The sequence below is a fragment of the Martes martes genome (genome assembly GCF_963455335.1).
Source record: "Martes martes genome assembly, chromosome: 1".
NCBI classification, from domain to species: domain Eukaryota; kingdom Metazoa; phylum Chordata; class Mammalia; order Carnivora; family Mustelidae; genus Martes; species Martes martes.
The window spans coordinates 194,270,391-194,298,308 of record NC_137888.1 but is presented as its reverse complement, the minus strand read 5'-3'; the positions used below and the strand labels follow the sequence as shown (position 1 = coordinate 194,298,308).

The 27,918-nt window shown below is 46.0% G+C and overlaps 1 protein-coding gene across 1 annotated transcript in view; it reads left to right on the top strand.

Moving 5' to 3' along the window:
• CACNA2D3 (calcium voltage-gated channel auxiliary subunit alpha2delta 3) overlaps positions 1-27,918 on the top strand; it is an 866,841-nt gene that overhangs the window by 169,313 nt on the left and 669,610 nt on the right. The window contains exon 3 of the mRNA XM_080820180.1: positions 16,858-16,974. Within this exon, the coding sequence (XP_080676306.1) occupies positions 16,858-16,974 (117 nt within the window). The remainder of the gene's footprint in view (positions 1-16,857; positions 16,975-27,918) is intronic.

Sequence of the window (27,918 nt, the reverse complement as noted above, 5' to 3'; positions counted from 1 at the left end):
GTTGAAAGCATTGTTTTTCTTCTAATGATACTGGATTTCCTAATGGATGCTGCTTTGTTGGCTTGTTTCCTGAGAAGAAATGGATTCAGAATTCCTTATTCTACTGAAGACTTACCTGTGTGAAATCTCTCATTGGGCGCCATCTTCAAAACCCTGGTTTTTGTGGCAGAGTGTGTTCACCTATATGCAGCTGTGCTATGGAATGTGCTGCTGGGTCTGTGCAGTTGGGTGGCCCTTCTGAAGTTTCACGTTGGGATGTCCACACCCAGGGTCTTGGCTCCTGGACCCTCAGGAAGACTAGCTCAGAGGACATGCTCAGCCGTTGTTAGCTGCTAACACAATTGAGTAGGTGGTTGATTTGGGGTGACAAGTCAGCTCTTCTGCTGTCCACCTCATCGGTGACTTCAGGCTCTCCACCCCAGGAATCTAGGCACTCCTGGTCCTGTTTCCACCATTCATGGTCCTCATCAGAAGAGCCTGTCTAAGGGCAGTTCCCTCCAAGAAGCCTTGGCCTAATAGCTTACCTGTCTCTGGAGGTTGCGTGCAGCTCACCTGTTTTCTGGTGGGCCGGTCCTGTGCCCACACGGGGCCGTAATGTGGTGAGACCAGTAGCTTTCCCAGAGCTAGAGCTGTCCCAGGGGCTGTGAGGGCACTGATGGGGTAGAGCAGAGAAGACAGTGCTGCACTGGGCCCTGCAGCAGTCAGAGGAGACCCGAGGGGTACAGTCAGAAGGTGCAGGCTACAACTTTGAGGAGGAACAGGGACAAACGGGGTTAAGAGGAGTCATTGTTCCCTGAGGGATCCCAGGGAGTATATTTACCCTGAAAAAACAGGTGACCCAGGCAGCGGGTGATGCCAAGCCCTGCTTTAAAGACTATATAGAAAGAGGCCCCTATCATGGTCAAGCAACCCCATGAGGTCATTGGTATTATCAACCCCGCATTTTTCAGATGAAGAGACTGGAGCAGGGGATAGCTGTGACATCTTCTCCAAGCCCATGGAGAGGAAGTAGAGAGGAAGTGGTGGACTTGGGATTCCCATCCAGGCAGTCCATCTGCTTAGCCCTCTGCTGTATGGCCTCCCCATCCTTCTTAGCATATGTCAAGGCAGGATGAGACTTGGTTTGTACGGCACAACTGGGTTCTAAGGGCAGCCGTGTACAGAAGGGCAGAGAGTGTTCAAGTTGAGTGTGTTTTCTGTTGCCTAGCCCATCAGTGAGGGCTTCAGTGGCCCATCAGTGGCCCATCAGTGGCCCATCAGTGAGGCTGCAGGAGCCTCCCTGGAAGGGGCCGGGGCCCCTTGTCCAGACGGATAGAAGTTCCCCTTTTGGAGGGAGATTGGGCTTGCTGGTCATTAGGATTTGTGTTGTATGCATTCAGTATTGAAAACAATTCTCTAACCCAAACCTTAGCAACATCTGCACATGGACGTATTTGTCTGGATAATCCTTTGTTGTGGGGATGATTCTGTGCTTTGTAGGATGTTTAGCTGCATCCTAGTCTGTACCACTGGATACCAGGAGCAGCTTCCTCCTCCAACCTGCTTTCGTTGTGAAAACCCAAAACGTCTCCAGACGCTACTAGATGTTCCTGGGGGGACACTGAGAACCACTGCTCTAAACGTACCTCTCCTCTTTTGTGATTGGCCCGTATTGTATTATTTTGACCACATCCACCCCAAGGGCTGCAGTGTAATCCAGTGAGGGCCCTGGGGTTATCAGACCCTTGAACATTCCCTTTCTTTATTTTGGTGGTCCAAAGGATGAACTGTTTTGTACGTAAGCCTCCTGAAGGAATAATGAGAAGACATATCCTGTTGTCATCTATAGAATGATCTCACTGTGATTAGAAAGAAACAGTTATAATTTTACATTTAAAAAAATCTGTGAGGATATAACCCACAGGGTAAATCATGGTATTTTGAGGGAGTGGGATTAAGTGTTTTCTTTTTGTTGTTGTTTTCTGTTTGCTTCTATCTACGTTCTGATAGTTCTTCCTACAGTGAAAAAATTTTGCTTTCATAAAAAGAAAAAGTCTCATTTTACCTTAAGAGAGTGATTTGGGGAGGTCAGAACTTGGATTCTGGAACCAGCCTTCCTGGACTTGAATCTACTCTTACTTTCTCTTTTTCACCATCTCAGACCTTGCTTCTTCCTTTTTGAAAGCAGCGTCACATAACAAATTTAGAAAACTGGAAAAATTGAACCCAAATTCTGCCACCATATCCCAGCTATGGTCTTAAGAATTTTTTGGTGGCCCCACCCACTGTCTTTTGCTTTGGGTTTTGACATAGCTTTAGTTTTAAACATAACGCACTTCATTTAGCATTATTTTTTTTAAAGATTTTATTTATTTATTTGACAGAGAGATTACAAGTAGGCAGAGAGGCAGGCAGAGAGAGAGGGGGAAGCAGGCTCCCTCCTGAGCAGAGAGCCCGATGTGGGGCTCGATCCCAGGACCCTGAGATCTTGACCTGAGCTGAAGACAGAGGTTTAATGCACTGAGCCACCCAGGCGCCCCCACTTAGCATTCTTTGAGGAGCAGATTTCTCTGATGACAGACAACGGGTGAACCATTTTTTGATATGGACATCTAGTAGCTGTGGGAAAAGTCTGGGCTTGTTCAGTGCGTTGTTTAATTTATGTCTCAAGTGTAGCCTATGAGTTAGTCATATTTCTCTTTGCATGTTATGAGGCATTTATTACACTTTTATGTCAGTGATTACTAAATTTCTTTGAACTCGACACTTTATATATTTTTAATCACACAAATAATACATGAATGTATGGTCTTTGTGAAGAATTCTAATAACCCAGTGGTATAAAGGGAAGAAAATGATCGTGCCCATCAATTCTGCTCTAACACCATGGCCTGAGATAAATATGGTTTCCAGTTTAGTGTTTACCGTTCCCTGAAACATTTGAGAAATCATCGTCTATTGACAGAGCACTCAGAGAAACTCATCAACTACGAGCTTCACTTACACAGACAGCAGGGCCATCTGGGAGAATTAATTATTGCAGAAAGTGTCCGCAATTTGATGTATATGTTTAATATAGAGAAATCTTACATTGGATTGTGAATGTGTGTTAGTGACCGGACGGTCCACGTGACAGAGACTAGCAGTCAACAGGCAGATGCCCTTCACCCTCCATACATCGGCTGGCATTTTCTGGGACCCCTTGCTGTTCTTGGGGAGTGTGTAGGGGCGCTAAACCTGTGTCCATGCCTTGGGAAGAACACAGGGGGCTCTGAACCCAGGTGGGGAAAAGAGACATCTTTTATTCTTACTAACCTCTAACCGTAATGTATGACTTTATCTTAGAAATGTAGGTAACAAGCCACAATGGTGGCTGTGACTTTGCCACTGCCAGAAGGCGCAGATATCTTCATATTGTGCCATAGCTGATGCAGGCAGCTCCTTGCCACGGGCACTCATGCCTTGGCACTGGGTATGTGGCGGCTACAGACTCCCTACGAGATCTTGTCATTCCGTGAGCCCATGAAGAAAGACCGACATTACCGCATCACAAGTTTATGTTGTAGACATTTTTAAAACTGAATTTCAGTATAACTGGTTTCTTTCCTGTGTGTTTTCTTTTTTCTTTGAAAGGTCTCCTTCCAGGGTACCTGGGTGGCTCAGTGGGTTAAGTGTCTGTCTTTGGCTCAGGTCATGATGCTGGGGTCATGGGATTGAGTCCCATGTTGGGCTCCCTGCTCAGCGGGGAATCTGCTTCTCCCTCTCCCTCTGGCCCTTCCTTCCTTCTCTCTCTCTCTGTCTCAAGTAAATAAATAAATAAAAATATTAAAAAAAAATATCATTCTGAGAAGGGGTCAGTGGGATTCACCAGATGCCAGAGTAGCGCCCCCAACCACCCCAAATCCCCATCTTAAAGACACTTCATAGCATGTTGATAAGAGTAAAATGGATGTATTGGTTAATTTCCTTATATTTTCTTATGTACATCTTAGGAGAAAAAATGCTGGTAGCATAGTGATTTTGTGTGTGTGAGAGAGAGCGAGAGGGAAAGAAAGAGAAAGAAGGAGGGTGTGTGTGAGAGAGAGCGAGAGAAACAGAAACCTTAGTTAACATTCCCTAGGACTCTAGGATTCTTCAAACCACCACAGAAAAAACCCCTATTTCGGGAATAATGTGTGGGCTTCTCTCCGCCTGTCTAGATTCCTCAGTTTCAGGGCTTTATCTCCATGCCTAGCAACCCCGAATGCCCGAGGAATCCAGTGCTTCTGGCTCTAAGTCGGTGGGGGGATGTCTGTCGGGGAAGCCGGCATCAGGTGACCCAAACGGTGAGGAGGACCCTGGCTCTGTCCGCACTGGCTGGGATGCTGGGAAGACAGGAGGTGGACATCTGTCCCTTATTGGCCCAGGCTAGCAGCTGCCCTCTTGGTGCCTCCCACTCATACTGTAGTAAAGATCGTAGCAGCGCCTGCTCTAGGAGTTAGTGGCAGATGCCGGGAAACCGTCCACACCCTCCAGCACATCTCTGCCTGTGGGAGAGGGGAGCCCTGTTCTTCTGTCTCGGGCTCCTCACGTGAAGGTGTATGAGGAAGATGTTGAGACACGGTTTGTATCTGGGTCCCAGAGTGTTCAAAGAAGCAGGCTCGGCGACAGATTTCGTATGAAGACATAGATTGCTGGCACCTCTTAACACGTGGAAGGTTGGGGGCGCTCAGGGTGCCCCTCACCCCACAAAGATCAGCAGCCGTGGGAAAGTAGCTGCCACTGAAGGATGGGACAGACGCTCTGCTCTTTGCCAGAGGCTCCAGCCCAGCTTCATTCTCTTACTAGGTACGACCCACCTAGCCCCGGGAAGCGTTTGAGTTAGAACATTTCTAAGTTCCTGTCGGATTCTGACAGCGTGAGCTGAAAGATGCTGGGGAGGAGTGCTCTGTGCTGGGCTTGGTGAAGTATGTCCGGAAATCCCTGGATTCTGCAGCGAGGGACAGCTGAACCCCTGAAGGCTCCGATTCTGTTTTGCATCTCAGCATCGGGGCGGCTCTGCTCTAACACCTTCATTTTTGGACACCGTTTATGGTGGATAAAATGGGGTATCCCCTGCTGCAACCTCCTGCAGCTCCTCTGGGCACACATGAGGCAAGGGGATGTTTGCAGGGAGGATGCTGGTGCTGTGGACTGTTTTCTCCTAGCTTCTGATGTCAGCATCCGGTAACAGAATCTCCCCCCTCCCTTTGTACAGGGGAGACTGAGTTTTCAGCTCTTCCTTTCAGTAGGATGGAGAGCAGGTTCATACTATTGGCCATGGTCCCACCACGGTTCTCCACGTTCCCCCAGGAAAAGCTAGGGTCCAGCAGCGCTGTAAACCAGGACCTCTCTGTTCAGCTTGGGATGGATGGAGTTAAAGTTCTATTCAGCTGCAGGGTCCTAACCCTCATTCCAGCTTCTGGCTCTGTAAGTACAGAAACCACTTGAGTAGCTGCAAATAGTATTAGCTCTAAGCTTGTTACGGATCTCACAGACTCATTCATCGATTGCCTTCGATTTCCAGGACATCTTGGATATAGAATTAAAGAGACTTTAGTTAAGCCAATTAACTTTTGTGGTGCCTGGGCAACTCATACCGCATGCTGGAGAAGGTCACCGATGCTACTCAAATAGCAGTTTTATTTGAGTGGGGATTAAGGAAATCGGACAGAAGGTCTAAGAATTGTTTATAATGTGTTCCTTTCTGGGTTGCAATATCTTGGCCTTTAACATCCGAGCCTGACCGTAATTACACACACAAGTGATTGGATCATATTATCCTTTCTGTAGATGGTGACTTGATTGTCCCAGCTCTAAATTATCCATCTTGCAGATGCTTCCCGGCCAAATTTTAATCGAAGGTTTCCTCTACCTACAGTTTATCAAGATTTTCAACTGAAGTGTGATGGTTAAGAGTATAGACTCCAAGGCCATGCTGTCTGTGTTCGAGTCCCGGCTCTGGGACAGCAGCACAGACAGCTCGCAGGTCCTGGATGATTTCGGGCTCCATTGCCACAGTGTGGCCTTAGAGCCTGGACATGGCTCCCCAGCCTCCAGTTCCCTTTCCTGCGCCCTGGTATGTTGGGTTGGGCCCAGCATCTCTCGAGGGTTCCTGGAACATGAGCACAGTGGCTGCATGTCACTTCCAGGCTGAGGAAGCAGGTGCGTCTTCTCCTCGCCCTCACTCCCCACCTGCTTGCTGAATGCAGAAGCCTCCAAGGCCCGAGGGAGAGCAGAGACATGTGATGGGACGATCCTGGGTCCCAGAATCACCATGCGGAAGGCTGCAGGCAAGGATGGGGTAGCTGTAGGAATGAGGAATAAATGTCTATTGTGTGAGACCACTGAGACTTGGGGATATTTTTGTTATAGTGGCTACTGTTCCCATAACTGATACAACCATGTACTGGTAGTGAAACCTGGGTAACTTGGCTAATCTCTCTGTGCCTCAGTCCCTAACCTGTAGAATGGGAGGGAACAGTATCTCTCTGACCTGAAGTTAAGTGCTGGTTATTATTAAAAATAAATTATGTAATAATAATAATAATAAATTATTATTATTGTCATTGTTGCTATTCCCTTGGGTCCTTGGGGAGCAAGATGGGTGAATTATTTTACATTGGAACACCAGAAAAATGTGTTTGGAAAGAGTAGGCTGGCGAAAATAATCTATTTCAAGTCATCCGGGCTTTGTAAAGTAATGTTTTATTATTTGCAGTTTGGCTGTGTTTATATTTGCTGGTGTATATAAAATGCACTCGTAAATGCATACAATGAAATTATTCCTCTCCAACACATGTGGACCTGTAGTCATTATTTTGGCTTTTAGTGTTGTGAGGATGTAGGTACAGCATAAAAATGTGCATTTCAGAGCCTCAGATCCCATGCAGTAATCCAGAAAATACCCAGGAATTGGATTTTTTTTTTTTTTTTAAGAAGCCTCAAGATCATTTGGTTTTGTTCAGTAGGAAGATGACTCCCTGTTTTAAAGCAGTAGAGAACGTCACCACGCTCGGGCAAGGATGGCTGTATCAACAGCTGGTTTTGTAGCTTGCCTCTGACTGAACTCCCCTCGTGTAAAACAGGAATCGAATGCAACACTCACACTCAGTTTTATCTCCAGAGCTAAAATGTATCAGTAACATTTGTCCAGTTGACTGTGTTGAACAGTAAAAGCTTATGAGACTTATCAAGGTTAAAAAAAAAAAAAGGCATATTGACAGTAAAGCAGGGAGAGGAGAGATATCCATCTTTCAATGCAGGACCCGACAATAGAGAGTACTAGAAATCTTTGAGAGACCACCCACCTCCGAGCCAGCTGCTCTGAAGGGTGGTGTCCCCGGAAACCTGTGATTTAGGAGGGCACCCCAGAAAGCCAGTGGGGAACAAGGGTGCTAGGGCCATGAGGGCCAGGGGGCCCCGGTAACTCCTGTGGTAGTGCTCTTTCTAGGTGAGGACCAGAAGGCACCTGGAGAAGTCATTTAGACCAGACCACGACCTCCATCTCCCAGCTGGAGGATCTTAGTAACATTTTGAGCAAACTCTGCTCCATTCAGTGGTGGCCCATATCTGTGCTTTTCTCCCCATGGAGCAAGAACTGCTTACAGGTGGTCGTCCATGTCCCACGGGTGGTGTCCACGTGCCGCAGCCCTGCAGAGGTTGGAGCCCAGCTGCTTCCTCCCCACCCTCTGTTTGTTCTTTGGGTTGTAATGCGGTTCCCCATCTCTTCTCCTTCGTTCCTTCCTCCCTAGGGTCTCCACTTCTCCTGCAAATTGTCTCTTATTCTGATGGCTTTGACAGAGAAGAACTGCATTCTGTAAAGATTTTCCCCACCTGCCTAGATCTGGAAGAGCACCGGATGAATTGTGGGCGGTTTTTGGACCTTGGAGACCCTTGATTGGAATTACCTGTGTGAAACAGAATTATTTGTACAAAATGGCACTTTTCATTTTCAAATAGAAAAGTATTCCTCTGTGACCTAGAGTTCCGTGCATTCAGTTAGGTTCATTGTTATGGTTAAGAAGAAGCGTTCCTAACATCAGCTTAAAGGATTTGGAAATATATTTACTTAGAAACATAATTGCTTTGGAGTGTTGTATTTTGAAGTGACACTTCTGTATGCAATAATTGAGTCGAGAGGAATACTAAGTACATTTATGTCATAATAAGAAAATGACACTGCCTATAAGGAGAGAATCCAAAAATTGTAGATGATTAGTTTTTACTGTAACACCTTTAGTGCCATATCTAAAAACTGTCATTTCTATGGTGTAAATAGAAACTTCTAGCATCAGGTTCCTGCCAGCAGGGAGCCATTCCCCAAAGAGTTACTGTTGAAGACCGCTCAGTGCCTTGGGAATGTATTTGAAAAATACCACTGCCCAGAGCACCATTCAGGGCTAGTTCATCGGTTAGACTGTGAACGTTGGTTCAGAGTATCTTCTGGTGGAGGCAAGAGAATGACCATTCTCAGATGTTATAGAACAAATGTCAGAATTTATGACCACCTCCACCAATACCATCACCATTTTGGGAGGGCACTATGCCATGTCCAGCATTCTGCTGGGTACTTTACACACTTGACCCCCTTTGATCATCCTAAGCACACTGTGAGGTCTGATGTCATCCCGTTTACTGATGAAGGAAAGGAGGCTGATGGAGGCTGAGCAGCTTGTCACATAGCTAGTCAGTGGTGACGCTTGAACTTAGTGTGCCTAGCTGAAAAGTCCCTGCTTGTAGCACATTACCAAGCCGCCTAACGAATGGGATGCATGTTGTTGATCTTCCTGTATCTTGAACCCCAGCCAGTGATTCTAAGCCAAGCAGGATGCTGCTACCAGGTTCCAAATTGGTAGTATTCCAGGAAAATCCATGGGGATTCTTTCCCACCCATCCCATCGTGGTCAGCCACCTCTGCTAGGAATGAGACAGAGCAGGAACTGCATCACCTTCTCCCCGCTGGAGGGGTATCTCATGAGTTTACACTCATCTAAAGAGACTTTCCCCTCCCCTTCTACCCCTTCTCCCCATCCTACCCTTGTTCCCACTGTCCACCAAGCCTTGATCACAGATACCCTGCCTCTGTTTATCAGCCACCTTGTGATGGCTCATGACTGTCTTGGGAGATTAATAGCATATTTCATAGACTTCATCTCCCAGGAGGCAGGGAGTTATACGTGGTGTACGGTCATCCCCTTTTCTTCGCCCCTTGGCAAATTCATTGTTTTATATCCTTCCCTGGAACCTCTTACCTCCCTGGTGACTGTGATGTCCTTCCTGTTCCTGGCCAAGTTTTCACTGTTTATAGGACTGTTGATTTGCCCATAACTCCTAGTCCTCAACCCTCCCTACTCAAGGAGAAATATATGTCTGTGCTTTATAGACTGTTACGCACTCAGTAGAAGACACACAATGCCTTCCCATGATGGCAGATGTGATCGAGCTGCACGGCACACGGGTGTGACCTTGGAAGGAGAACTATGCAGAATGGCCAGGTGGGATATCAGGGGTCAAGTTTAGATAGAGATGATCCAGGCAGCTCTGTTCCAACTTGCTTATTACCTATTTTTAACAAAATGGACCACAAATTGGCTTCTGTCTACCCCCAGGGAATACATGCATTTGCCAATAGTCCCCTATTCCCTCCACCCACCTGACACATGGTAGGCTCTTTCCAAATATTTATTGGATGAATGAAAATAGCAGTGAGTTCAATTTAGGTTCCATGTGTGTGTGTGTGTGTTGGTGTGATCCTTATTTAAATGATGGTTTTAATGAGTTCAGCTTCTGTGCTGTGGCTCCTTCAGAGCTTGAAGGAATGAGAATAAGATAGAAAATTGAACCTTAAAGTAGGAACATGATGTATCAGGGATCGGGGTCGGGGGGTTTCCAGGGAAGTGCTGGAGGCTTAGGCGAGGGATGGAGAAGCAGGCTGATTTCTCACCATTTCTCTCAAGTCATGGGCGTTGAGGCAGTCTCCCCGGATTCTCACTTGGGGATGGGCAGGTCTTTGCTTAGCCATCTCCTCCCCTGGACCGTCTGTCGGTCTTCATCTAGTGATTTAATGATGCTGAATCTAGAGATGTAATTTCAGGTTTTGCTGAGAAAATTTGGCCAAGAGACCATGTTCAGATGCAGCAGCTCTTTGGCTAAGTGTAATGCCTGCATCCGTCTTCAGCGGGAGGCACTTTGTTCCTGCTGTAGCCACAGAGGTACTCGGAGCCTCTCTCCCGTGTTTGGCTTTTATCCCAATTAACTGCGATTGGCCAGAAGTCTCCGGACCGGAGTCCCCTCTTTAGGGTCTGTTCCAGGTGACTCACTTCTAGATACGCGGTCATCACGTAGGAAAAAAAAAATGACCCAAATGTATGAACAGCATTAAGTGTTCTGACAGTGAAGTAGTGCTTTTCTCTTCCTGGTGTTTGTGTGAAATGATCTGGCAAAAGAGACGCTGCAGAAATAATGCATTTCTGTGTCTCCCTTCTCGAATGATGAATGTTCTTGGCTCATCACAAGATTTCTTGCCAAATGCTGATTCTGCTAACAGAAGGGATGGAAGCTTCAGATGTTCTCTTGTGACAGAGGGAAGAAAAAGTCCCCAGCTTGCCCTCCTTCTGTGTTATGAACTCAGGGAGGTGTTCTTGGGAAAGGCCGAGCTCTGCCTCCACCCCGGTCTGAGCTGTGGGGCTCCGGTCTCTCTCCGGCCCCTGCTTCGAGCCCGGGGGCAGCCCAGAGGCTGGGCGCAGCCAACTGAGAAGTACCAGTGTCCTCAGCCAACCTGTTGGAATTAGTCTCTTACATTAAGAGCTTCAGTTAGGGAAGGGTTAGCATGAACATACAGCACTCACTAGAATCCTCCGTGGCAGAAGGGCCAAGCGGGAAACACCAGAGCTTGAGGATTTGGAGCGGGCATTCCGTGCAGGCTCTGTGCTGGGGCTTTCACAGATGTCCTTCTCCCACCCCCGCTCCCCAGGCCCTGGAAGAGGGCCTCGTGATCCCTGGCGCTCTGACTCAGGACACCGAGGCCCCGGAGGTTCAGTGACATGGCCAGCCAGCCGGCCAGCCCAGACTGCTGTGGTGTCCCCCTGTCAGCCCTCTCGATGTCTTCCAGGGAGCCCTGGAAGGGCTCTGACCCTTGTGGCCTCCCCACCGTGCCATCTCCCGCATCCTGACCACTCAGGCCCCTCAGCTCCTTGTCTCCATCCGGTGTTCTTCCCTCCTACCCTTTCTGCACACTGAGGTTTTTCTAAAAGCACACATGGGATTACTGAGTCCCTCCCACCCTTGAACCCTTCCATGGCTCTGACTGTTGCCTATCTGTATAACCCACCCACCTCCATACCCCACCCACCTACCCAAATCCGGAGAAGGTCTAAAATCTTAATCCTAGCCTACTCCCTTGATGGCCTGGCCTGCATACTTCTTTGGCCTCGGCTCTCAGCAGAGTCTCTACCTTGGGCATCCATGCACCAGTGAAGTGGAACGGGGGGTATTTCCTTGAGCCCCAGACAGCCTCTTGTCCTGAACCTCTGTCCCTGCTACTCCCTCTGCCTGGCATGTTCCCTGTTTTGTCTCCCCGCTTCCCAACCCTGTCATCCGTTTAAGGGTCCAGGAAGCAGGGAGGCACTGCCTGGACCACCCCATCAGGGCGCTTACCATGATGCTGTATCTTCTCAGCCCGTTCACTCATCAGAACACTCCTGACCAAGAGACCGCCAGCTTTCTTCAACTTTACTTGTGCCTAGTACCTTGCCTGGTAGAGAGGAGACATAGTATAGAAGTGACACGTGCCGGGGACGGGATTCAAATCCCGACTGGCCTGACTCTTTCACGAGGCGCTGCGGTATTGCCTGTATGTGCTTTCTTCTGCCTTCCTTTCTGGGTTGACGGGGGCCTGCTGATTCCTTCCTGACTTCTTTTCCTGGTTGAAGGGCTGCTGCTGTTTTATGAAGCGGAGAAAATTGCTAGTACAGTCCTGGAAGCCAGAGGAAAGAAAGCGCCGCTGCCTACCCAGCAGTGGGGGGAGGCAAATCCTGGGGGAAGAAGAGCGTGGGGTGATTTGCCTCCAGGTCTTTCTTGGTACCTTGGAGAACAAAAGACATTTTGTAGCCCAAACACAGCCAGGGAGTGATTTATAATTAAGGCTCCACATCTCCTTTCAGAGTGGGCTTGCTCTTTTCTCTCTGGATGTTTTTATTCTCAGGAGCTGTGTTTGCTCCTCTGAGGCCTGGCTCCAAGCCCAGCCTCTCAGTGGCCCTTGGAGGGACAGAGTCCCCTGCTGCAACGTCCGGTGTGCCCCAGCTGTGGGAGCAGCTGCCACCCTTCTTGAACAGGTGCTGTCTCCAGCTTTTGGTCATCGACTCTCTTGGCGAGTCCAAGCCACCGTTGGCGACAAGAACAAGAAGACAGGCGTCATGAAGGCAGTGAAATGGGCCCTCTGGAACAAATTTGCAAATGTTTGGACTGTCGTCCCTTACCCCCTGCCCCTGAGTTCAAAAAACCTAGTGATTAGAAGTCAGACCTTAATGGGTTTAAAGCTCACTCTAACCATTTGACTTTCAACTACTGTCTAAAACCTCTCTGTGCCTCAGTTCCCCGTCTTCAATTTGGGGATAATACCTACCTCTTGGGGTGGCTGTGGCTGTGAGGATTAGACAAATTAATATGTGAAAAGCTTCCGGCACCGTGCTGAGCCCGTGGTACACAGAGGACTCGTTTTACTGACTTCCTCAGGCTCTGCTAATGAAGACATGCTGCTTAATTACACAGATTCTAATTGGGACTGCATTTCCCTAAAGAAATCTGTTTATTAGGTGCCCATATGCTATTCGCACATAACTACAACTTTTATATTTTCTAATTTCCAAAATAGTATGTTCATTGTAAAAATTAGGAAATACAGGTAAACACAGAAAGAAAGAAAAATCCTTGGCGTTCATATGACCAGCTGTGAACATTTGGCATATGTTCCTTCTAGCATGGTGTTCCTGGGTATGGGTGTATACAGCAGATTAGTAATTTAAAACAAAAAGTTACGGACTACTATCTGTAACATATTGTAACATACTGTGTGTGCACACTTCTTAGGTTCTTTTACACAATTTGGAATGGCTCCGTGGAATTCTGTTGTGCCGTTGTAGCTTCTTTTATCTGGTTGCTGGAGGTAAAAAAAAAAATTGCTTGGTTTTGTACACTAGGCACATTTTTAAAGGTTCTGGGTGGATATGACCATCCCAAGCCATTAAGGGCTTGCATTTGACCAATGGCTATCACTGTGTTACTTCTCTATTCTTCAATTTCTTGATTCCAGCAAAGTGTAACATTTCCTGGTAAGAGTAAGGCATTAAGCTGTTCGACCCCATTCCAACAGGCATTAACACATCTTGAAAAGCAGGATGATTTTTTGCTTATGGGATAACTTCCCCAGGGTGGGGAGAAAGTAGTACAGACTTGGCTCATTGGCAAAGGAGGACCCATTGTCGCATGTTCTGGGGGGAGAGGATTTCGGCTGGCAGAGAACTAGAACCGGTGAATGGTTACATGTGTCCCAGATCTGGAGTCTTTAGCTTGGCAAGGAGGTTTGTATTGAGATTCTGATTAGCTAGGTCACCAGGCACAAGTAGGCCTGGGAGACTAGCCCTCTGTAAAGTCACTGGCTCATTTTCACAGAGCAGACTCATAGGAAGGCAGGATGCAGGGAGATCTCACTGAAAACTTGGGGGATGGTTATAGTGAAACAAATGGATTCCTTTCTAGAGGAAAAATACAGGCAAGAACGGATATGACCAGAATAATGGGACCCTATCTAGAAACCAGAAGATTCAGGTAAAGGCTAATTGTGAAATGCATTTCATTTTTCTTTATCTTACGCCTCTAGATCACCTTTCATTACAAAATTACTTAAGACAGAGACTTATCATATCGACTCTGTAAATATTAGACTGGCAATTTTGTTTTGTTTTACTCACTTCTTGAACTTGGTAGTTTGGGTAGTGAATATGCGTTGGGTATAGGCTGGCCTCAGCTGCTGGCTTTTGGAACACATCTGGCAGGCAGCAGAGAACCCCCAGGATTTTTGGCTCCAAAGACATTGGCTTGCATTTGAACTTAGGGAACATTTCCAGTGATTGTCCTTGAAGTTTTATTCACACGCCAGAGGACGCTGTTAGCTTGAGCCATGGTTGGTCTGGCTAGAGCTCCACATCTCAAGCCCACCCAGTCAGCCTCCCAAGGGGTAGACAGGTCACCATTATGGGTCCCAGAATAATGTAGCTGCATCCCTACTTGCACCCTCCTTATACTGTAACACTGAAATGGTTTTACAGTGAGCCTCATTCAGAGAAATCCTGTGACTGTCTGCTGTGGGCTGCTGGGTGAGCACAAGGACGTGTCCTTGTCTCCCAGGCCACACAAGCTACAGGGCCAGGAGAGAGGAGCACAGGGTGTCCTGGAGTGTCATTTACAACCCGTAGTCCATTATGGGACAGTATGGAGCAGCTCGGAGCATCCTACAAATAATGTAGCAGATGTCTGTCTTGGTCCAGACTCAGGCAGCCTAGAATAACATTTTGTGTATTTCCTTAGGTTCACCTTAATTCTCAGAAATACCAAGTCCTCAGGCCGATGTTTCAGCCGGAGGCCCCAATGCCCAGTCTGGGAATCAGTCCCTTCCTGCCCTTTTCACTTCGGCTCTGTCAGTGCTGGGCTCTGAGAGCTCTAGGCAGAATGCCCTCAGACACCAGGGATTTCATTGGAGTCTCGGGGTTCGGAAGGATTCTCTCTTATGTTCATTCCCATAACGTCCTTCTCTCTGTTCTCAAACCCTCCGCTTCTCTCTCTAAGACACCCAGTATTACTGCCTCAGTGGACTTGGACATCTGTGCTTGGAAGGGAAGTGCTTTGTGTCACACACACACACACACACACACACACACTTCCTCTGGGCAAGGAAAAACAGCCTTCTCTCAGTTTACATTTTTTAAAGTAAAGAAGGGGAAACGGAGAGAAAATACAAATTTTTACTGTAACTGTGATCTTTCCATTAAAAAGCCATTACATTTTTCTACTTCAAAAATGACTCTCAAGGTTTTTAGAGCCAAGATAAGATATAGAGCCCCTCGTTTTTTCTAAGTAGGAGGCGGCGGTGAGGGGTTCGTAAGAGGTTCGGGTTCTCTGAACAAATAAGGGTTGATATCAAGGCCCCAGTAGTTTCAGTTCCTCAGTTCCTTTCATTAGCTACACAAATGTAAGGGATTTCTATCAACACTGAAAGTATTCAAACTCCACTTGGGAGGTATTTACTAATAAACAATATTTCTTTCCCATGGGAACACAACTAAATCTTTAGTTAACCCAAACTTTTGGGTCTCAGGATCCCTTCACACTCTTACAAAATATTGAGGACCCCCCCAAGGGCTTCTGCTCATGGGGGTTGCATCTATTGACATTTGCTGTGTTAGAAATTAAAATGCAAACGTTTAAAAATTAATTCAAGCATAAAAACACGGTTATTATAAATAGGTGCTTTATGAAAAATAACTGTATTTTCCAAAACAAACAAACAGAAAAAGTGGAGTGACACTTTTTTTGGGGGGGGGCAGTCTTTTTAATGGTTAAAGAGAAGACAGGCAGATCCTCGTATCTGCTTCTGTGTTCAGTCTGTTGCGATTTTTTGAAATCTAGGAAGAAAATCTGGCTTCACGTAGATATGCTGTTGGGGAAAAGGAGGACTTGGTGGGCCCCTGAAAGGGTCTCAGGGAACCGTCAGCGGGTCATGGGTCACTTTGAGAACTGCTGGTGAAACTAGATACGTCACTAGCTAGATAAGTCACTAGGGTGTGGTAGGTTTTAAATGAAAGATTGGCTTGGAGAATTTGAGTAAATTATGGGTCAGATCAGTCTCTTACGAACAGATGAACCCATTATGGGTTATATACAAAGTATTTGTTCTTACGGTTCTTGTACTTACTGTACATTCTCTTTTCTGTGAGCTCATTGAGGGTACATAGGAGGTCCTCAAAGAGCATTTAGTGGATTGAAGGGAAACATTAAAATCCATAGCAAGGAGTCTCTTATTATAAAATGTTTATGAGAGGCTCTGCCATATGACTTTCTTCAGTTTCCATTCCAACGTATGAGTTGGCAAACTTTTTCTATAAAAGAAAGTAAATATTTTAGTCTCTGTGGGGCATCCGGTCTCTGTTGTGACTACTAAACTTATCGAATATATAAACAAATGGGTGTGGTTTTGTCCCAATAAAACTTTATTTATAGAAATAGGTGATGGATTGGATTTGGCCCAAGGATTATAGATTGCCTACTCCTGCTATAATTATATATTACAGTCATAGCCTTAAAACTAATTTTCCTTAAGTTCCCAGTGATTGGCCATGAAAAAAATAAGTTAGTGATATTCAAGGAAAAAAAAAAACTACACACACACAAGAGTTAAATTTCTTCATTTTTATTTTATGACACATTTGGAATAGTCAGTTTCTAGTGGCATTGGCTGGGGGATAGCTAATGAATCTGGGGCTGTCCTCCAAAAGAAAGGCTGAGTGTGGTCAAGTTGGAAGTGTAGAGTGTTGATTTCAAGAGCTGAAGACGATGGTTGATGAAGAGTTTGATTACTGTAGGGTTTTTCTTTCTTTCTTTTTTTTTTTTTCTTTTTTTCCTTTCCTGGGTGCTCGTTAAGTTTCTAAAAGAGCCAGAGCCAATTTTCACATTTCTCCTTAGCTGGTTTAATAATTTTGAAATACAGTCCCATATCTCCAAATCCAACAGAGGCAGTAACTAGAAGTGCTTCGAAATCATGGGTATGGTGTCTCATGCCTTTCCTCTTGCCCTCCCTTCTAACAGAAATACAAAGAGTATGAGAAAGACGTTGCCATAGAAGAAATTGATGGCCTCCAACTGGTGAAAAAGCTGGCAAAGAACATGGAAGAGATGTTTCACAAAAAGTCGGAAGCCGTGCGGGTAAGTGTCTCTGGTTTCTACTCTGTGTTGCCCAAAGACACAGAGGTACCTTCAGACAACTGGCGTTGATGATTCCAGCTCTCAAAGGTCAGAGTTGCCTCAGCTGTTCTGGTAACACTTTATTTCTTTAGTTAGCCAGCAAGAGCAGTTAGTAGGGCCACAATGCCCTTTCTGGATAGGGTTCAGGTGCCTGTTTTCATCTTATAATCTTATGCCTTCAGTGGAAGCGCCACCAAGTATATAGCCTCAGAGGATGGCTTATGAGTGTGTGATGTGTTCACTCATTGCCAAAAGTCATTCAAAGGTACATTGTGGTTCGACTAAGCAACTATAAAAAATGTAATCCATGATTGCCAAAATGTGGAGATGAGAATTCAATGGAATGAATGAGTCCAGATGAACCTGGAGGTTCTCCTTACCTCTGCTGGAATATTATTATAATTGTGATTAATGTCTTGTCCAGCAGGAGCTCCCTGAAATTTCATATTGTCAGCAGGATGAATCCAAATGTATCTTCTTGGATTTACAAGATGGCGTCCAAATCTGTTCCTTCTTGTCCGCTAAATGGTGCATCTTAGGTTCTTGCTTTAGAACACGTGAATGCCGTAACATCTCATATTTGTGTAACATTGGCACAGGAGTATGGGAAAGAATTGGAATCTGAAGAGTTCTTGATTTCTAACCTTTGGTTTGCTTACCTTTCGGTAATGATCACTTTGCCGTAAACGGCCACTTCCTACGTGAGCTTCTCTCACAATTCATTGGCCCAGCAAAATTTCCACATGTTATTTCTGCTTTGGGCCTGACAGTGCCACATATCTGCTTGTCTCCAAAATATTTTTGTGCTATTTTGATTCAGGGGAGGAGGGTTGTAGAGTGTGAATCTGGCCTGGGTTCAGTACCTGCCTTGGTCACTTTCTGAGCTTTGACCTTCAGTAAAACTGCCCTATGTGCCTCAGTTTCCTCATGTGTAAATGGGAAGAACACACAGCCTGTGTGACAATCAAATAGTCAGGATTTCGAGCTACTTAGTATAGATCCTGGCACCTACGCAGTGCTTAGTGAATGACAGCTTTGTACTGCCGCTATGATTATTAACCAAATAAGTTGAGGCATTTTGGGGGGAACTCTGAAGTATCTTAGAAGAAAAAAAAAATTATTTGCTACAGAAATACTGCTCTGACAGCCAGCCCTGGTCACTTCATGGTGATTCCTGTGTGGTGTCCCTATGTCTCTACCTTAAAGCAAGTGATAATCCTTTTTTTTTTTTTTTGGTAAGGAATCATTTGTTTTATTTTTGAGAGCGAGAGAGAGAGTGGGAAGGACAGAGGGAGAGGGAGAGAGAATCTCAAGCAGACTCCCCATTGACCACAGAGCCCCAAGCAGGGCTCGAACCCATGATCCCAAGATCAGGGGCCCGAGATCAGGACCTGAGCCAAAACCAAGAGTCAGGTGCTTAACTCACTGTGCCACTCAGGGGCCCCAAAGCGAGTGATATTCTTTACAGACACAGTCGCCATTCATACCTAACACTCAGAACCTGAAATTAAAATGCAACAGCTGCCCCCACCCCCGCCGAAACCCACCATAATTACTATTTTCTATTTATAAAATGAACGCCCCTTTGGTGGAACTTTAGGAATATACTGAAAAATGTCAAACGGAAAAATATCACCTGAAAGTCAGGCTTGTGTTCTTGTGTTTCGTTCCTTCTAGTTTTTTAAATTTGCAAGTCTATACGTGCCCTTGGGTGTTTTTCTTTTTCAGATTTGCAGGTGCACTGCCTGTTTGCTTTTGTGTCCAGCTTCTTTCCATTTCTCTACACCATTGCAGTGCGAGCTGCTCTTGGCATCACTCTAGTGAATGATTTTCTTAAATGGCTGCATCCCCTTCCAGTCTATGGGTGTGTCATGAAGGATTCCACTGTTCCTCCAAATCTGGATATTTAAGTTGTTTGCAAGTCTTGATATAAATAATGCTGCGGTGAATCTTCTTGTGTATTAATAATAGATCAAATGACTCAGCACCACTACCTTTGGTGTTCCTCTAAGGATTTTCCGTGCACTCGCTTGTCCTTAGAACAGCCCCCAGAGGGAGGTATTATATTATTCCACTTTTACAAAAAAGGTGAGAGAGGCGGAAATTAAGTCGCTTCTCCAGGGTCACATGGGGAGTGAGGGACAGGCTCCAGGCACAGGGACCCAAGTCCACATTCTTCATCACCAGCGTGCCCTCAGCACCCTGCAGGGTAATCCCTGAGTGCAGAAGCCAGTTCAGAGACTTGCTAACCTCATCTTCCCAGCTCTTTCTGCATGGGAGGACATTTCTCCCCAGATCAGGTCCTGCCAGCAGCAGGGGCACGTGAGGGCTCATTTGCCTGAATCCTCCCCTCAAAATTGAAATGTTTTATTTTGTTTTCAATACTTGTAACAATGTTGTCAAATTGAGGGAAGGAAATTCTATTTTTGTTTCAACTCGGGTTTCCTTGTGAATCGCAGAAATTCAGAGCAGAAAAGGACACAAATCTCCTTAGTTTCTGCCTCTGCAATTGACAGATGAGGAAGCCTCCAGACCTGGCACTCCAGGGTGGGGTGGGGGTGGGACTTATGCAACACAGCAGGATGACACAGAGGTCCAGCCAGCTCCAGAACCTGGACTTGGCGCTCAGAGGCAGGGGGCCCATGTGGCAGCTGAAATGTTGTTGAGAAGAACTAAGGGACCAGTGGACCTCTTTTCCTCACTTACTTCCATGGACATGCTAGGAGGAGCAGGGGATTTACTACCCTGTGCTTATGCTCAGTGAGTCTCGATGCACCAGCTCCTGTGCTAAGTAAGCACTCTGTATATGTTATCTCATTTTGCCCTGGCATCCTCCCTGGCAGAGGGATGCTGTTCCTGTATCACGGTCTTAGAGATGAGCATGGAGTCTTGGCAGGGGGGAGTCACTGGCCCAAGTCACATGGGCAGGCTCAGGGGAGTTCCTTTTGCCCCCCCAACAGGTAGGATTACAGTGCCTCTGGGTGTGTCTGTGCCAAGTGTTTTGCACAGGGACTGGCGAATGGTAAGCTTTTCCTAAGTGTTGGCTCTTACATTGCTGGTGAAGGGACTTTACAGTTTGTAAGTACTTCATAATGAGAGAGTCTTGAAGCTTTAAAGCTTCAAGGATGATGACTGGAAGGAACTTAATTTTGAAACCTTTTGTTTTAAGTTCATGTTAAAAAAAAAAAATGATATGGTTGGTGCAGTTCCTTGAGAAGGAAAAAAAAAAGGTGCTTTATTTGGATAGAAATGTACCCAGACGGAAGGCATCCAGGTTCTCTGAACTGTGTATTTTCAAGTAGAGTATGAGGGCCTTTGGAAACACAGTTGATGCCATAAAATCTGGGTTAACTGGTCCAGGGGTATGTGGCACTCCCTGCTCCCAGTCTTTAAGCGGGAAAGAGGGCTTGTATGTCAAGTTGGGGTTTGGTTTGGTTTGGAGGCAGTTTTACTGTTGAGATGGACCTGGTCCCATTGTGGGCCAGGCAATGCTACTGGCAACAGTCATGAGCCTTGTGGCACTGGGAATGAGAGGAGGTGGCCACGGAGATCCCCCCCTGGATGTTACTTTGTGTGGAGGCCAAGGAACAGTGGGTGTGACTGTTTTTCATACGATAATGAGACCTCAACTAGGAAAGGTTGGTCTTTGCGCCTGGGACTGGTGAGCTTTTGAAGAGCAAACACCTCAAGTGAACATTTGCCTGTGGGTTTTCAGTGGAGTCCTGATTTGCTGCGTGGCACTAGAGTGGACCACAGTGCACCGGGGGCCTTTCCTGTCCCATCCCATGCCACCCACTGAGTAGGTGCCCCTTTCTCAAATGCCCCAAGAAAAGAACAGAGTTTAGAATTTGCGCCATCATTCTGATGCTCCAGAAATCTTGTGCCGTAGCCTCCATCCCAGCAGCCCGAGTCAGGTCGGAGGTCCTAGTGCCTTCCTGGCCGTCCCTGATCCAGTGCCCAAGGGCTCACCGGTGGTGGGTACGTGGGAGGACTCAGGAACACACATAAGAAAGAACTGGCTGGCTGACAACATGGATGGTTAAAATTTCCGTGGATGTCTATAAAATATTTATGAGACTGGCAGTTGCAATTTAGAAAGTGACTCTAACTGCTCCGGTCTGTGAAGGTCGGTGCAGTTAGCCCATCACTGCCGGGAAAGGGAGCAGGACTAGTGATCCAGCCCGTCCAAGCCTGTCATCTCTTGGCTGTGAAACAATGTTGATCTTTTCTCTGTCTCTTCTGGCTTGATTTCATCATTTTCCCCCATCACTTTTCCCAGTGATTAGTTGAATCAGAGTGATTTTTATCATACTCGTCCCCTGTTTGAATTACTCTTCACTATGCAATTATCCTATCACAGAAAGTCCTATTTTCTCCCTGTCAGATGTCTGGAGTAAATGTGAAACCCAAAGTGGCCTGCCCATTACATAACCTCTGTCATCTGGTTGGTAATGGACTATATGTAACTTTTTTTTTTTTTCTAGCCTAGCAAATTACAAATAACCTTAGCTTCCATAATTGCCATTAACATAATGGTGCCATCATTATGGTAGCATGTCTTAACTAATATTTTCTAGCACTTTTTAACGCCATTGGTGGTTTAAATAATTTTTTTCACACCCACTCAGAGGGTTGGCGTGCAGGTTATTTTAACTTAAAAGCCAGATTGGGGGGGGGGGGTGACACAGCGATGCTGTCATTTGCTTGTGTGCAGGATATTTGTGCCCAAAGCATTCTCTCCCACCTTCTTTGTTGGAAAATATTCATGCTTACCAAGCCCTCCATTGATGTTGCTGAGCAGTTTATCAACTTTGAAGTCCCCACAAATGAACAAGAAATGGGATCAGTTTGCTTTTTAGTTCATTAACATTTCAAGGAAGACAGTCCACATGCTGGACAAGGAGGAAGTGATGCCCATTGTTCTCCTCCAGCAGTGGACCCCTGCGGGGGCGGGGGGGCACCCTCATTCCTAAGTGACACCTGGAAATGCTCAACTTGGTGACCAGTCAGAGCTCATCTGAAATATTGATGGGAGGCACATTTGACCCAGCTCCCCTTCCTCCCAAGTTGCTGATGATTCAAGGGGAGTGAGAAGCCAAAAGACGCGCCTTCTATGGTGCCGTTATATGGACACGCTGCCCCAGCATTTCCTTTGTCTTTAAAATCCAGTCCTCCACTGGGAGTAGCACACACCATTACACAGCTGACAGGATCATCTGAGGCCCCGGGGAGCTCTGAACGGGCACAGACAAACCTGCAGGTGGAGAAGACTCTGTAGGAAGGCGTTCTGCCTAACTATGGGCATCTCTGATTCCAGGCATACACTTTTAGGACGGATTCCAACACAGCCGGGGGGTGTTGTGATCCCGTGATTTTGGAATTGCCCGTATAATCGAGATGAGCAGCCCGGCCAGAAAGAAGTAGATAAGCCCGGAAATAACAAACAGAAGGACTTTGGAGAGTTTATAAATGTATCCTAGTACTCTCTAGAGTGGCTTTCTAAGAATGAGTTCTCCAGAATGGTGATTGCCTTCGATCTTGTGGAACAGGTTGGGGGCAGGAACTGCCTTCGTCGCACCGACCTTGGCCAGAATTGTAGCCTCTTTCCAGCTTCAAAGTTGTTCCCACTTTCGGGGCCAGGAGCCCATCCACCGGGCTTCCACTGCCGCGCTGGACAGAGTTCAGGCCTCCACAAACTTGAACACATCTCAGGCACAGAGAGGGGATTATAGGATGCTATCTATTTGGGTAGCCGATCAGGCAAAACACGAAGTATTTCATTTGCCATTCAAGTTCCTCTTCTCTCCCAAACAATTAATGAGAAATGTCAAAAAGAACAAATTTTCTTGGGGACTATGAAAAGACACCAAACACGACTTGGCCCTAAACTTGGTAAGCCAAGAGTCTGTTGTTTTCCAACCTTGGATAGGAGTATGGAGTACATTTTGATCGTGCTCTAACGCTCAGTCCTGTAAATAATCTGGTTTTACTTACTTTCCAATTTACATTGATAAAATGATAAATCAGGCACTTGAAAAAAGAGTGTTTTGCTTAAAAATAAACATCCTTGCTTCTTGGGAAAAGCTGAGAGAGACCAGATTATATATTAAGTTTCTCTCCTCTCCTATAGCTACCTGCTGTTGGCTGCCGAGCTGATTCCCATTATAGCTGTACTGTGGGAAGTAATTGCTGTTGTACAGTAATTCAATTTTGGTGCATTCACGCATCGGTTCACCGATAGGGGTTTATCTGGACAAACCCGGGACTTGAAAGCTTTTTATCGAGAAATTCCACATGCCGCAAGACGTTTTTCCTAGGTAACGAATATCAGTATTTGCATTTAATAAACATTTACCTTCTCAGAAAAATGGATGTCTTCCCCCTGCAGAAGAGATTTACACCAATCTTCCAGAAAGCTAGAGGGTACTATTAAAGTGACTTTCTCTGGCTGTTTTTTGACTGGTGTGTGTCTACATATGTATGACTATAAAACACGTCTACGTCTTTATGTAAATATACCCAGTGAAGCATGGAGAGCAGGAGGCACTCCAGGAAAGCATGATCGGTACCAAACATATATGTGATAGAAGGGATTAAGGATGACGGAGAGTCTATGAATACTTCCGGCTTCAAAACTCATCTGTACTCGAAGGCGTGGTGGAAACTGTTGGTGAGGAATATTTTCAAAAGGATACCCGTTAAGTTAGAAATGCAGTCAACCATTTTGTTGGTAAATTTCTAAGGTAAGGGAAGGTTCTTAAGACAGAGCTGGTTCTGCCTGTATACAAGGACTCTTGGAGCCTGAGGACTCTTCAGATACTCAGTCCAGAAGGAGCTGTGGAAGTCTTGGAAGCCAATGTTCCTAGCGTTGCTAGGAGGGCTTCAGTTCTCAGCCAGTAGAGGTGACTGGACACATCCAGAAGATGTTTCTGCATTTGTTCATTTCTCATCTCACTCAGAGTTTCAAAACGTGTTCCCTGAAAGAGAAGTCAATTTGTTTGAGACAATAAAAACAATGTTTTAAGTCACAAATGAAAAGACTTTTATTTTATTATGTTGCTGTATCTTCTGGTCTATTTGCTTTTCGCCCTTCCCTGTGTCCTTCTGTTCCTTCCCTTTGTTTCCTCCTCCCTCCCCTCCCCTCCCTCTTCCCTCTCCCCTCCCTTCCCCTCCCCTCCCCTCCCATTCCCTTCCCTTCCTTCCCCTTTCCCCCCTCCCCTCCCTCTTCCCTCTCCCCTCCCCTCCCCTCCCCTTCCCTTCCTTTCCCTTCTTTTCCCTTCCTTTCCCTCCCCTCCCCTCCCCTCCCTTCCCCTCTCCTCCCTCCTTCCCTCCCTCACCTCTCCCTCCCTTCCTTCCTTCTGCAAACTGGGTTGCAAAACCCCGTACATATGTGTAAGAAAATGTACAGCAGAAACCTCAAACCAGAAGAAACTTAAAAAATAGCACCGATCTGGATTCACCAGTTTTGATGAGGTCAGGGAACCATTCTTGCTTAATGGGTGAGGTCACAACCTCCAGGAACCCCGTGGGTGGTCTTCTTGGGTTTCCCTCCCCAACGGGTTGGATTTCCTCTAACAAAGGTTAGATTGTATCCACTGGAGGCTCATCTCAGAGAGGCCCACAGGGCTGTTCTGCCACCTACACTGAGAGTGAGCTACTCGCCTGCCTCCTGGGGGAATGAGCTTCTGCTAAGAGAAGGGAGAACTTCTGGACATTTTGTAGGGGACATTTCATCTCCTGTCTCCTCAAGCCTGTCCCGTCAGGCTTGTGCTGAAGTTGGGTTGGCTTTGTGAACCATATTCAGGCTTTCCTGCTTACTCTGCGCCTGTTGGCCTGTAGAGGGAGCTCTTCTCTGTGGGTCGAACCACCGTACCAAAGGCTTTCCAGCTTCATGGTTATTTGTCCCATTTTTAACTGTTTGGCTAAAATCTCTCCATTTTTAAAGCTTTGTAGAAGACTTAGTTTTGGGTTTTCTGTGTAACTCACTTCACCCGTATTTACTTTTAGTTTTTGTTTTCCCTGATTATACATATTCATCGTTTTTTTTTTTAAACCTTAAGTCCTATAACAATTGTTTATTATAAAGGCAAACCCTGATCCATATTCATTGCAAAAGAAAGAAGAACGTGCAGAAAATGATAAAGGAGAAAGTAAAGATCACAGCATCAAGAGGTATTAAAAGGCATTTGACATTTTTTTTTTAAATTTTTTAAAGATTTTATTTATTTATTTGACAGAGATCACAAGTAGGCAGAGAGGTAGGCAGAGGGCAGGGGGAAGCAGGCTTCCTGCTGAGCAGAGAGCCCCATGCGGGGCTCAATCCCAGGACCCTGAGATCATGACCTGAGCCGAAGGCAGAAGCTTTAACCCACTGAGCCACCCAGGCTCCCCGGCACTTGACATTTTTAAGTGCTGTTTCTTTTTAAACATCATAGTTTCTATTTTTCCAGATATCTTTTCTATTTGTACATATGTGTATATATACACACACACACACATATATATATATATATATAAACTTCTAAAACATTGGATTATTCTTGTAACCAGCCAACTGATTTTTACAAACTAATTTTACATGTTGTGGACATCATTCCACATCAGTGAATATATATAGTTCTGTTATTTTTCATGACTATAGAATAGTCTGCATTCTGGTTGTTCCAATCAAGAAATTCTCTTTTGGTGACCATTGATATTATTTACAGTGTTTCGCTATGAAAAGCAATGATGTGGAAAACTCTTGTAGAGAAATTTGGCCTTTTATATGATGCACGTATTAGGAAATATTCCTAGGAATAAAAAGAAGGCTTTTGTCATCCTTGCCAGCTTGTCCTCCAGACAGCATCCCCCCGTGAGGCTGGCGAGGCTCTCTTTCTTCACTGTCCTCTCTGACATTTGGCCGTTACTTTTGATTTTTGTCAGTTTTATAGGCACAGAATAGTATCTCATTTTATTTTGTTTTCTTTAATCGCTTACTGTTTAGCATGGTGGATCTTTTCTGGCTCCCCACCTACGGTGTAACAAGGTTTGTGGCAAATTATACCATGTCTTAGAGCATTATTGTCACAACACAGAGAAGGTCTAGGTGCTGGGCCCCCAGCACACCCCAAAGAGAGGTGTGGGCTCAGGAACTCACTTGGACACACTCAGAGGGTCCTCCCTACCCCTTCCGTCTTCCTTCCTGGACGGTGTTGTAAGAATAGCCTAGTTGTTGGGGGGAGGGATGTGGGACACTGACAGGCACCAAACTGCCTGGATTTGGGGTGCTGGTTTGGAAGAGTTTTCTGGGAATACCAGTGACTCAGCACCTGAAGAATATGGTGTCTGGGTGTTTTAGACCTTCCTACTACAGGAGAAGGTCATTGGTTCCAAGAGAAGTTGAGTGTGGTATTAAGGCTCTAAGCTGAGCAGGGAGCCTGATGCAGGTCTCAATCCCAGGACTCCAGGATTATGACCTGAGCCCAAGGCAGACATGCTCAACCTCAACTGATTGAGCCACCAGGGCACCCCATTATTCATTCATTCATTCATTCATTTTAAAAGACTTTATATATTTGACAGAAAGACAGAGAGTCCCTTCTCACTGAGAAAGGACTCCATTTCCAGCCCGCTCATTGTTAGACACCTAGACTAAGGACCAGGGTCACTTTGGGTCTCTTCCCCTTATGTGCCATCTTTCTGTCTGTTCATCAATCATTTCTTCTTCCTTTTTTCTTATAAATTGCCTGTTAATGCTCTTTCCCATTGTCTACTATTGTGTTTCTTTTCTTGGTCCCAGCTGGTCCCCACTCTAGCCCCAGTACCTATCACAGTGTCTGAGTCTATAGTTAAGTGCTCATTAGGCATTTGGTGATTGACTCACAGATCTTCATCTTGGAGTCAGGATAACTTAAAGTCAGACTGATAATAGGTTACACCTCTTCGTTTTGACCAGAAAACTCCTGAATGATGATGGGGAGAGAAAAGGTTTTGATCTTAACTGCAGAGAAGCCACATAGCTCATGATCCTTCCAGAACCCTTGACCATCTGTTCCAAGTAAATGGGTCCTTTGCATGCCGTCTCAAGTCAGACTGCTGCCTTCTTAGACTCCACGCTTCAGCCTCAGCCCAGTCCCTCCCTACATGGCCCTCCTCCCAGAACAAGGTGAATGGGATACTTGAAATGGGCAGAAATCAGGCCAGCTGCTCAGAGCGGAAATAAAAGTTAGTGATTTCTGTGGAGGGAATCAAAGAACGGCTTCCCTCCCTCTCTTCTTTCCTCCCCTCCTTTCTTCCTTTCTTTCTTCCCTCTTTCCTGTTTGGTTGGAACCGATGAAGGAAAACTTGAGTGGGGGTAGGGGAGGGAGGAGGAAGTCTGTGTTCTGAGGCTGTGATATAGCAGAATAGCCACGGGTTTCCCTGGTGTTCTCGGAGCCTGGCTGAGAGATCTTCTGGTCTAATACAGGCTGGATGCTAGTGGTCATAATACAGGCTGGATGCTAGAGCTGGGGTGTGTGCCTCCAGGTTTGGCAGACGTTTCTCTTCATGTGGCACCTGGTGAACACAGGCATCTCCCTACTCCCTAGAAATGGAACACACTGATGTTTGAGCAGTTTCAAGGGGTTCTTCATAAATTTGAGCAAGATGTCGTGAAGGAGAATTTTGGAGTGGTGTTGAGAGTAGTTGCCAAGCTCCCCACTTCTGGGCTTTGTATTGTCCCAGTTATAGGATGGCTGGGTCAGGGCACCTGTCCAGAGCCCCACCCCACCCTGCCACCATGGTCTATAATACCATCTTGCTTACTTCCTTTATTAACTTTTGGGTATTGTACTTAACTACTGTTTAGCTCAGTGTTGACTTGATGGTGGCTGTCTCTCCACTAGAACCCTGGTGTCGTGAGGGCAGGGACCATGGTGGTCTTGC